At 37.6% G+C, this 12,329-nt stretch overlaps 2 protein-coding genes across 2 annotated transcripts in view; both read right to left on the reverse strand.

The window, feature by feature from the left end:
- The window catches only part of LOC122342952 (NACHT, LRR and PYD domains-containing protein 3-like), a 924,523-nt gene that overhangs the window by 111,348 nt on the left and 800,846 nt on the right, over positions 1-12,329 (reverse strand). The window lies entirely within an intron of this gene.
- On the reverse strand, positions 364-11,147 carry LOC122342955 (NACHT, LRR and PYD domains-containing protein 12-like). Its single transcript, XM_043237181.1, has 10 exons — positions 10,854-11,147; positions 9,337-9,618; positions 9,205-9,246; positions 6,293-8,069; positions 5,950-6,120; positions 4,594-4,767; positions 4,332-4,505; positions 2,194-2,367; positions 1,266-1,312; positions 364-1,183 (listed from the first exon to the last, which is right to left on the reverse strand). Exons 2-10 carry the CDS (start codon positions 9,599-9,601, stop codon positions 627-629), a joined length of 3,381 nt encoding a protein of 1,126 aa, XP_043093116.1. The 5' UTR covers positions 9,602-9,618; positions 10,854-11,147; the 3' UTR covers positions 364-626.

Genomic DNA, 12,329 nt, shown 5'->3' on the forward strand with positions numbered 1-12,329 from the left:
AAACAAAAAAAAAACAAAAAAAACAAGAAAAACATGCCGCTTAATAAACTGTTGCAGTCCGGTCTTCTGTGACAGTGTGGTTGAGGGACGGTGCACTTGATGAGAATATAACTTTAGTTTAAATCTTCCACAAAAGAGTAAATTATAATACTACAGACAGACAGGCAGGCAGGCTAGAACCACGGGTATTAAAGACGCATTCAAAGAAGAGACCGTACAATCAGAACTGAGACAAACTAGAACTTATAAACACACAGGAAATTACTAAATTAACAAGACACACCTGAATACAATGAGACAGTTAAATGAAAGTAGGGTACACAGCACACAAGTCAAAAAACAACAACAAAAGGACCAAATACGTGACACTATTACCATTATTATTTATTCAGACAGAAACATTTCTTCCTCAATCATATTTGTGAATTTTTTACAGATACAGAACAAATGACTGAGATAACAAACAAAACACACACATTGATCTGAATATTTCTGACACATTCTGTTATTTATATGTATTTTTATATTGTTTATTTGTAAAATGTATGTGAAAAGGTGAGCTGCAGTATTCATTTCATCATGCAGCTCAAAATTTGGGTAGAATCTCATCAGTCTCTTCTGATTCATCAACACAGTTTCACTGATGATACAGACAAATGAACACTAAACCCAGGACAGAGTGTCTGAGTGAATGTGGTCTGGACTGTGTGGATAAGGCTCACTGTGTCAGAGATGCTGTAGAAGGACAGAGTCCCTGCGCTCTCATCCACATACACTCCTACTTTGTAGATATTACCACGAGTACCTTTCTTGGTTTTACTTATTCTGCTTAAGATGGGCCTCATATGCTGATTTGTCTCTATGTTATTGTGTCTGAATGAGTAACTGTAGGGAAAGCAGTCCAAACTCCAGGACTGATCATTATTTCCAAACACACACTCTTTCCTGCCTCCCTTCCTGCTGATGCTCTTATATGACACTGATATACACGCATTTCCAGTCCACTCGATCTCCCAGTAACAGCGTCCACACACATTCTCTCTACACAACACCTGATAAACATTATTAAATCTGTCTGGATGATCAGGATATGACCCAAACCCAGGAGTCACTTTTCTGTTCTCCTCAGACAGTTTGAGACGAGTGTTTGCTGTGTTTGGATCCAGTGTGAAAAAACAGGCATCTGAACACAAGAACAGAGACATTTATAACACAACAACAATCACTACAGCTGTGTTTGTGTGTGTGTGTGTGTGTAGACGTACATTTCTTCAGTCCTGCTGTAATCCTGGATTCTCCTCCATGATCAACACTAGAAAACACACACAGACAGTTTTTGCTTAGAACAAGCAACATGATCTGCTAATGAGGGAAGCTAAATAATATTGTTATACTGTATTCTTTGTTAATATTTGTTCAGCGTGAAACTTGGCGTATAATTTGCAGCCCTATACAGTTTCAGAAATGGAATCATTCCTAAAAGACCTTGTGGTTGCAATTTTACTTTCTGTCATAACCGAATTATGTATTTTGTTGATGTTGAACCAAACATGATAACTCAGGAAAGATTTCTGATTTGTTGCCTGATTTCACCAAGTCACCAAAGATGACAAGTGGACTGCCATTCATGAATGGATGGACTTTTTCTGTCTATCGGCGTAATGAGTCCGTTTAGACCATTAGCATCAAGCTCAAAAATAAGCAAAGAATTTTGATAGTTTTTCTACTTAAAACTTGTTTCTTCTTCATTTCTATCATATACTAAGATTGATGGAAAATAAAAAGTAAACATTTTCTGGGTTAATATGGTTATGAAACTCTACTCTCATTCTGGCATAATCACCAAAGAACTTGGCGTTACGTGATTAATAAGCCGAAATGAGAGTATAGTTCCTTGCCATATCGGCAGCCTTTCATTTAGTACAAAAGAGTCTAGTTTTAAATAGGAAAAATATCTAAACATTTTGGTCATTGTTGAGTATGATGCTAATTATCTATTCAGATTCAGTGATTTATTGACTGAAAACTTAGATTAGAAAACTTTAAACTTTAAACTTCAACTATTAATCTTTAACAAGTAAAAATTTTAAGTGTTCCTTTAATTCTTTAAAGTTATTGTTCCATCCTCCATAAACTTCTAGACTCATATAGATATACAGAAACATTGAAACCAAAACCTCTTGCTTGACATACTTGAGTTTGTTCAGTGAGCAGTTTGGATCCTCCAGTTTTTCAGAGAGCAGCTTCACTCCTGAATCTCCAGGATGATTGTAGCTCAGATCCAGCTCTCTCAGGTGTGAGGCGTTTGAAGTCAGAGCTAAAGACATGTAATGACAGCCTTCCTCTTTCACCATACAGCCAGACAACCTACAAAATATTCAACATTAGTTTGTTGTTCTTTTTTATATGAAAATGTAGGCATTCTGAGCATGGAGCAGAGTATTTGCAAAAAAACCCTGAAATATCGAGATGAAAAAAGGAAAGAAAATTAAAAGCAATCAGCAAAAAAATATATATATATTTTTCATATTTTTTTTTCATTTTTATTTTCATGGGATTTAAAACGTTCAGTGACATCGCACAACTCCCAAATTCAAACTGTGTTCTTGTGCGTTTGCTGGCCCTGAGTCAGAGAGATGTGATTAAACGAAAAAAAAACTCATCTACACATTTGTGAATTGGAATAATAGATTTTTCATAACGTGGTAAGTAAGTTTGTGAATAGTTTAAATGAAAAAAAGGAAATCAAAATAAAAGCAATCCATCTGTCATGTGTGTCACTTGATACGCAAGATGCATTGCCATTGAAACAGTAATGGGAAACATTCTAAAATAATAGTTACCTATCCCCCCCAGGTGTTTCTCAGTGAGCATGGAGTGGAGCAGGAAATAGTGAACCCAAAGTGATTACTAAGTGCTCAGAGCATGGGGGAGAAATTACTGCCACTACATTAAGCTAACAGGTTTGTAGAAGAAGAACCCCAGCACACCCGAACATCCTTTGAAATCCATTAATATAAACCACAGACCAAAGTGCTGATCATCAAAAGCCTGAAGACCAAGTCTCCTGTTGAGGTGGCAGACATCTTTAATGTATCTAAACCTCAAGTGGAGAGGATAAGAAAAAGATTTAAAGAAAACGGTGAAGATCATGACAGGGCCAGGTCAGGCAATAAGACACCTGTTCAAAGGGACTGTTTGTTGATTCGCCAATCCAGGGCCAGCCCTTTTTCCACTGCAGCACATCTTGTGATAAAATATGACCTTTCACAGCCTTAATGCTGGTGGGCTAAAATATGACCTTTCACGGCCTCCATGCTGGTGGGCTACATAACAATTGGTCCCGAGAAACCCCTGCACTTAAAAACAGTTCTTTCTCTCACACAGTGGTCTCAATGGCTGAATTAGTGCTCAGAAATCAGCATTAAACAGAAGACATCTAAAAAATTGTGTTGCATTTGCCAAGGCCCAAAGCTTGCAGAACTGTGGATTAAGTTTTCTGATGAATTGTCTACTGAACTGCATCCCAATGGTTACAAATACTGCAGAAGACCTATTGGAACCCGCATCAACCTGCTTGGTCCATCCAGAGCGCGGAGTGGAGCTCCGCACACTGCACCAAGGCTAAGGGTGAGTTGATTACTGGGATCTGGATTTGGAGACAGATCTGGTACCTCCCTTGTATCCTGAGTCCCTGCTGGTCCTGTATAGCTGTCCTGAGTTCCCGCTGGTCCCATCCAGCCCAGACAAGTTACAAGATCCTCCAAAACCTCCGGCTCCACGTCACTCCTCAGTCACTCTGGCTACACTGCTGGCTTCTGAATTTCTAGTTTCTGCATCATTCGCCACTGTCATGTGCCATCTGGATCCTAAGGATCTCCTCCTGTCTCCTCCCTGGCTCCTCCCTCAATCTGCTCCTCCCTCGACTTTTTGGTATTGATTTTGCCGGCCCCCTCCTGGGGGGCTCTGTCCTCCACTGGAACCTCCTTACAAGTTGAGTTAATTTCCTTTGTTCTAATATAAGTTCCTGTTTGTTCAATATCCAGTCTCTTCTATGTATACGTGTGCTTCCCGTCTGCCTTCATTGACTATTGTGGATCATTAAAGACTGTTAAATGTGATCCACACTGTGACACTACTAGAATTGAAAATGCAACAGCTTTGCAATTTGTTCAGTAATTGTTTCAGACCATTTCTATTAAAAAAATGCATGAATGTTTTTGTCTCTTGTTCTGGCATTTCATTGAGAGCAAAACAAAAACAACAAAATTTTGCAGTCATTTATTGTGGTAGCATTTTGTCAATTATTGTATTTTATCAAAAACCATTACCTCAGTATCTCCAGCTTAGAGTTTGGACTTTTCAGTCCTTCAGAAAGCAGCTTCACTCCTGAATCTTGCAGGTCATTGTTACTCAGGTCCAGTTCTCTCAGGACAGAGTTCGATGATTGTAAAACTGCTGACAAACTCTCACAAGACTGTGCAGTTAGATTACAGATGGACAATCTGAACAAGAAGAACAAAGTAGTTGCATACTGAATTAATCCTAACAGTGCAATTTTAGGTATTTATTTTTAATATTTGAAACTCAAACCTTAAAATATCCATCTTAGAGTTTGGACTCTTCAGTCCTTCAGAAAAATGCTTCACTCCTGAATCCTGCAGGTCATTGTTACTCAGGTCCAGTTCTCTCAGGACAGAGTTTGATGATTGTAAAGCTAATGATAAACTCTCACAAGACTGAGCAGTGAGATTACAGCCACACAACCTGTGAAGAGAATCTATTTAATAAATATATATCTTATATACTTCCTTGACATTGGTCCCTAACCCAACACAAAACATCACAAAAAATCTCAATCATTTTAGATCACTGTTTGTTTGTGCTGCTTTGGTTTGTTACATTAAACATTTATTTAAATTTAATTTTTTAGGTTACTCAGAACCCCCACATGCTCCACCCCAAGAAGTCTTGTTTATTTATGATGCTGCTTTGGTTTTTAATTATTACACATTACAGTATAGGCGATGAAGACACCAGCCCCCTATACACTATCCAAACTGACCCAAAATAGACTCAATTGTTAGTGCTTTGTTCGTGCAGTTAAAAGTTTTGTAAGTAAAAATGTATTTATATGGCACCTTTTAAATGCCATGGAAGTTTTGGGATGAATAAAAGAAGGTCTGTGACTTAATTTAAATTATTATATGAATTACTGTGAATATTAAAACGCAAAAGGCAAAATGGAATCCTGTGGGTTCCGTTTAACTCCAACATTATATGTATGAATGGAGACGCAATTTTGTTTAATATACAAATACTGAAGCACAGTGATTTTTGTCCTCTGCATCTCACTACATGACGGCATAAACACATGAACGTAATCTCCACGTTTCATACTGTATACACACAGAAACTTCACTGAAACCTGTCAAAATAAAAGTATGATATAACAACAGAAATTTATTACTCTTGTATTACTTTTGTATACGATATTGTATTTACAAATTCAGTTCACTGCCAAATTTAACCACATTAACCACTTAATTTTAGAAAAAATATGATTATTAATTAATTTTTAAATATTTAAACATTTCTACCATGTTATTAATGTATTTAAAGTTAGCCATTAATTGTTTGGCAAAAAAATAAAATGATTTCACTTTCATTTGATTAAAAAAATAAATGTCTTCATTTGATTATTTGAAAAAAATAAATTTTTAAATAAATAAAACATTTTTGTTATTACATAGAAAGCAGAGTATCGAATAAGGTACTGTTAGGTACCAGTACCAAATATCAGGTACCGATACTAGTAATTGTACCGGTAAAGGGCAGGATGGAGGGGGAATATGGAGGAGGACAAATAAGAAGATATGGGATAGTGACAGGGAATGGGACTACTTGTACCATTCATGCATAATGGTTCAGTGAATGTGAATGTCAAACCTCAGTATGTTCAGTTGACAATTTGTACTCTTCAGTCCATCGTAAAGCAGCTTCACTCCTGAATCCTGCAGATGATTGCTTCTTAGATTCAGCTCTGTCAGTTGGGAGTTTGATTGTAGGGCAGAAGACATGGTTTCACAGCATGTTTCATCAAGTCCACAGCCATCAAATCTTCCAAAACAGAATGTTTTAGTCAGCTTATTTTATGATGTTCAGTTTTTTGTAATACATTTTTGTACAGGTTCATAATCAGAAATTCTGAAACTTTTTACATATTTTGAGATAATTGTTCAGTGATGAAGAAAAAAAGTTTGATTGAAGAGAAGTCAGTGAAATTACTCACAAGGCTCTTCTGCAGTATCTCACAGCTGGAATGAGTCTTGTGTAGCCTGCTTGACGTAATGTGAACCTCTTTGGGTTAAACTCATCCAGCACCTTCTCTGACATCAGCAGTATGTAGGTCAACACTGTGCACATTGAAGATGAGAGATTTCTTTCTGAATGTTCATCTGAACTGAGGTATCTCTGGATTTCCTCATATAATGAATGATCTTTGAGCTCAAGTAAGCAGTAGAATAAGTTGACTGAAGCTTCATCTGAGATATCGTATATGTTTTGTTCTTGTTTAATGTATTCAGTTATTTTTGTGATGCTCTCTGTAGTGTCTTCAGTGTGTGGGATCAGGCCTTTGAGTAGGTTTTGACTTGATTGCAGTGAAATGCCCATCAGAAACCGCAGGAAAAGATCCAGATGTCCATTCTGACTCTCCTTGGCTTTTTCAACTGCCTTTTGCAGTAATTTCTTTAATGTGAGATTTTCTTCTGGCTCATCAAAAAAAAACTGAAGCTCCTGCATGTTCTTGTTCAGGTAGCAGATGAACACATGCACTGCAGCAAGGAACTCTTGAACACTCAGATGCACAAAGCAGAAGACCTTTGCTCCATGAAGTCTGTGTTCCCTTCTGAAGATCTCAGCAATCATTCCTGTGGGCTCGACGTCTTTATTTGCATCAATACCACAATCTTTCAGATCTTCCTTATAGAACACAATGTTTTCCTTCTTTAGTTGTTCAAACGCTAACTTAGCTAACTTTAAAATCTTCTCTTTATTTAATTGTAAACACTCTATACATTCTCTTTCTTCTTGTTCATCATATTTCTGGTTCTTCATGTCCATCTGTATCAGCAGGAAGTGAATGTACATTTCAGTGAGTGTTGTGCTGATGTTCTCTTCATTGTTCTCAGTGAGAATATCCTGAAGTACTGTGGCTGTGATCCAGCAGAACACAGGAATGTGGCACATGATGTAGAGACTACGAGACGTCTTAATGTGTGAGATGATTCTGGAGGACAGACTCTCATCTGTGAATCTCTTTCTGAAGTACTCCTCCTTCTGTTGGTCAGTGAATCCTCGCACCTCGGTGAACAAACCTACATACTGAGGAGGGATCTGATTGGCTGCTGCTGGTCGTGATGTCACCCAGACAAGAGCTGATGGAAGCAGAGTCCCTTTGACCAGACTTGTAAACAGCACATCCACAGATGCTCTTTCCTCAATAGTGTTCAGTGTATCACTTTTAAAATTCAGTGGCAATTGACTCTCATCCAGTCCATCAAATATAAATGCTAGCTTACAACCCTTATATAATTTTGATTTCTCCAGGTCCTTCAGTTTGGGATAAAATTTCATCAGAAACTCATGAAGATTGACCTCTTTGTCTTTTATCACATTGACCTCTCTGAATGGAAGCAGGAACACACAGTGTATATCTTGATTGGCTTTTCCTTCTGCCCAGTCCAGAATGAACTTGTGCACAGAGACAGTTTTTCCAATGCCAGCGATTCCTTTAGTCAGAACAATCTTCTCCTCATGGTTTTTTCTCAGCTCTGCAAATATATCATTGCATTTAATGGGCTTATTTTGCATTTTTTTGTTCTTGAAAGCATCATCAATCTTCAGAATCTCATGTTCGTGATTAACATCTTTCATATCTCCCTCTGTGATGAACAGTTCTGTGTAAACATCCTTGAGTTGTGCTTCATTTTCTTTGTTGCCCTCAAAAATGTATTCAGCTTTCTTCTTCATGTTTGTTTTATGAGTTTCTAAGATGCTTTGCAGCTCTGTCATAAAAAAAACAAATAAGATTGAAAAAAAAGCATGAAACATTTGACAAATATTTGTATACCAGCAAGATCATTATTATTAACTAATGCAGGCAGAATAAATTCATATTCATGTGAGGCTGGCCATGGGGACTTGAGAAAAAAATGCCTCTGCACAAACAAATTATATCTATTACGCCTGTTTCTAACAAAATAAATATAGATGGTGCAAGAGTTGGTAATTGCTTGGAAATTCTCTCATAAATAACAAAGTGCAGATGTACAGGTTGCCGAGAGGGACAAGGGGGATTTTATCCATGGTGGAGATAAAAACATCCCAGAAACCTGACATCCCAATCTAACAAAGTACATGCTTTGATCTGAATCTAATGACTCATGAACTGATTTTGAGCTTTAAAAAGCTTTGTTGTGATCGTTTATCGCTTTATCTATTGAATTTGTTAGTTGTTTGAACAACTGTGTATAAATTAAAACATTGCAATTAATAGGACAAACGTAGGCCTACAATGTTATTACTGCACATTATAATAGGGCTGCCCAAGTTTAACTTCAACCCCAATTAATCGCCCCCTATACCCTCATTCACAATTCCATATATTAGTCCATTCATTCAGTTTACTTTACGGAGTGAATGAAAACGAGAGAGCTTCACAATCATTTGCAACTGGTAGCTCCAGTAATACGATTTAAGGATTTATCTACAACAATTGTACACTCGTTTTTGTGGTTCATTGTGGGATTGAATGAGTGCACTCTAGAACGTCCACTAGGGTTTCGAACACCACTTAAAATGTCTGCCTGCATACAGCCCAATGCCACACATTTTCCAACTTTTCCCTTATCAAACATATCTGAACCAACTTATCAGCTCAATAAAATAGACTCCAGGATCAGAAATATATTGGTCAGATAAGAGAGACATCCAAAATGCTCTGTCAGCGTGCCTCCAGGAACAGTGTTGGAAAACAATGTTCAAAGCATAGTTTGGGCACCCCTGCATTATAAGGTGTATAATAATTGTGAATTAGATATCCCTCGATAAACACACTTGGGCCAATAAGTGCTACTTCCAGTTATAATTTCTCTTGCTTCCATTTACAGTGTTATTTACTCCATGTCTTTTGTGAATTACCTCCAGCAGTGAAAGATGCATTCATATCGCCCTCAGTCTGACCTGTGTGAGAGACAAAGTCACAAACACATGACAAACACATCAGCAGAGCAAAGAGGAAAACATGTTTAAGTCAAACGTGACAAATGTTACCTTGCTTGTATTCATTCTCCAACTGTTCTGCCAGATTATTCTGGTTCATCTTCTTTAGGACATCCACTGTGATCTTCACTGCTTTTTCTGGTCCAAAGCATGCCACCATCTTATCCACTGTGTCGAATACATCTGCTTTTTCCATTTCAGACTTTGAAAAATGCTTATGATATGCAATCTTCAAATGCCAATGAAACTCCTTGAGTTCAGCTTCTATCAGGTTCTTCAGTGATTTCACGAGCAGCTCAGCAAGAGATGCCATCATCCCTCACAAACTCACACCTGAAAAACGATCAGAATTAGTTTTCATTCGGAAAAGGCTTTGTAGGAAAACGGAAGTTATCCCAAGAGGTCACTACGAAAAGGGTCTGTACCGGTTCCAAAAACATGTCCGGGAGTAAGTTCATTCAACACTTCTTCTTCTAAAATCGTATAAACGTGGGTGTTTCCACTTATAATTAAAGAAAAGATCCCAGGAAAGAAAAAAGTAATTCAGAAAGCATCTTAACCCTTAAAAGAGGTCTTGAGGTCTGCAATTGTAAAAGTATGAACAAGGACTTTTAAGAGTTTCTTTAGCATTGGAGAAAATGGACAAAACATGAAGACAGAGAAGAAATTGTGACTTAATAAGACTTAATAAGGGATTATGTTTGTGACCTTACTAAGGGCAGTATATTAACTACATTATTATATTTAGCAAATGGTGGCCATTGTAAGTACGTAAGGCTGCAAGCGCACATGAAGTGTTCCAAAAAAAAAAACTCTGGTTAATCTTTAATCCTTGAGAATAAGAATTAAATTGTTTGTTTTATGCTAATTATATAATAAGTCACATGCGTCACGCATTTTTATTGTAAAAAGTACACTACAGAAAATGCAGATCTACGGTGTGTGAGATAATAAAATACGAACTCATATAATAAAATAAACATTTTTTTACCTATGTACCTTTTCATGATAGTGTTTTATAATGTATACAGAAAACTATTGTACTATTGTACTATTGTAGTCCTGTCCTAGTTTATCGTGCATATTTTCCCATTCTGGTAGGTGTATTATATTGTAAATTCTAAATATATAATTTTTATTTTTTATTTTTTAATCCCACGTGTTTGGCAAAAAAATGATTTTTACGCTCTCTTTGTGTTTGATGTGCTGGCTGGCCGCCGCTTCATGAGTTATTTATATGAAAGGAAAGCCTCTTTGAAATCCATCGAGTGTCGTGACAGATGATCAGCCCTTAAAGATACGACAAACACGGATAATCTGGATGGATTCCCAAGAGCAGGCAACGCCAGACCCGTTCCAAACGTTGGTTCAAGCCCTTCGTGGAGCGCTTAGCCCTCCTTCCGACCCAGCTAATCGCTCGACCTGCTGCTTTTACCGGAGAAGCTACATCGGAGGAATAGTCTTTATCATTTCCTCACAGGAAGACCGCTGCTCTGGGTGGAACCCCTCTGGAGCTCGCCAGAGAGCTTCCTTGAACACTTCAAAGAGGTTTTCGGACAGCCACTCACCAAGTTCTCCGTGCGCAACGAACTTCTACAACTCTGGCAGGCAGACCTCCCTGTACACGAGTATGTCCTTCGTTTCTGTATGTTGGCAATTCGCCGTGGGTGGGATGACACTGCTCTCCTCTCCGTATTCCGTCAAGGACGACAACGTAGCCTTGGAGGTATTCCTACGTAAAGTTACCAGTGTCTCTCAACATCTGGCTGCCTGCCTGCACATGAGGCTTAGCTCTTATTGGTTTGTTTCAGATTGTCCCCGGGGCGAGATTTGCACCCCAGACTCTCCCACTCCTACCAAGATGAAAGTAAATCTTTACTTTTTATGACATCTGGTGGTGATTGAGTGGAAGTGTGTGGACCAGGATCATGAAACAATGGCTCATTTAAAAGCTTCATGTCAACCAAGTAGTTTTTATACAGTATGACTATATGTAGTTATCATGTCATTTTAAATGGCAAAAAATATCGAACGCAATATACAGTTCTCACACTATGCGTGTAAACGGTAGTCTATAGTGAGAAAATCTATAGTTCATGCTAAGCGATATACCCATGTTAAAAGTTTTTTTCAATGATAGATGGTTTGTTTAACTTGAATTTATTTTTTTTTAAACATTGCTGTATGGTAAGTACGTTTTTAAGATCATTAAGAGATGTTTAAAAGTTTTAAAAGATTTCTCTTTTTTTACTGCTTAGTCACAATTAATTATTTATTTATATACCATTATATCAGTTTAGCTGTCCTGTTAATGTCATTAGAGACTCATAACATCTCACTGTTACTGATTCATCATGCAGCTCAAAGCGTTCTGGGTAGAATATCATCAGTCTCTTCTGATTCATCAACGCAGTTTCAGTGATGATTCATAATAAACAGTAAACCCATGACAGAGTGTCTGGGTGAATGTGGTCTGGACTGTGTGGATGAGTCTCATTGAGTCAGAGACGCTGAAGAAAGACAGAGTTCCTGCGCTCTCATTCACATACACATGGTTTGTTGTAAATGTTTTTTTCTCTCTGCTCTTTCTTGTGGAGGATACAGGAGATTCCTTAGATGAAGAAAGTGATGACAACTCTACCAAAGATAATTATTTATTTATATACCATTATATCAGTTTAGCTGTCCTGTTAATGTCAGTAGAGACTCATAACATCTCACTGTTACTGATTCATCATGCAGCTCAAAGCATTATGGGTAGAATCTCATCAGTCTCTTCTGATTCATCAACACAGTTTCACCGATGATTCATAATAAACACTAAACCCAGGATAGAGGGTCTGCACATGGTTTGTTGTAAATGTTTTTTTCTCTCTGCTCTTTCTTGTGGAGGATGCAGGAGATTCCTTAGATGACGAAAGTGATGACAACTCTACCAAAGATAATGAGAGAAAGAGAAAAAGTAGAGATGGTTGTCAGTTTTCTCTTAAAATAAAAAAAAGTTTCCTTCTCGTGATTGTTGGCAGTCTCTTGACAGTGATGTC

The sequence above is a fragment of the Puntigrus tetrazona genome, chromosome 4 (genome assembly GCF_018831695.1).
Source record: "Puntigrus tetrazona isolate hp1 chromosome 4, ASM1883169v1, whole genome shotgun sequence".
NCBI classification, from domain to species: domain Eukaryota; kingdom Metazoa; phylum Chordata; class Actinopteri; order Cypriniformes; family Cyprinidae; genus Puntigrus; species Puntigrus tetrazona.

What these genes read in the sequence shown, in the direction of transcription:
- LOC122342955 (XM_043237181.1), bottom strand. Translation starts at nt 9,601, where the DNA reads ATGATGGCATCTCTTGCTGAGCTGCTCGTGAAATCACTGAAGAACCTG. An exon ending in AGATACTGCAGAAGAGCCTT is followed by an intron (nt 6,121 to 6,292) that starts GTGAGTAATTTC and finishes CTGTTTTGGAAG; the next exon opens with ATTTGATGGCTGTGGACTTG. An exon ending in TCTAAGCTGGAGATACTGAG is followed by an intron (nt 2,368 to 4,331) that starts GTAATGGTTTTT and finishes AATATTTTGTAG; the next exon opens with GTTGTCTGGCTGTATGGTGA.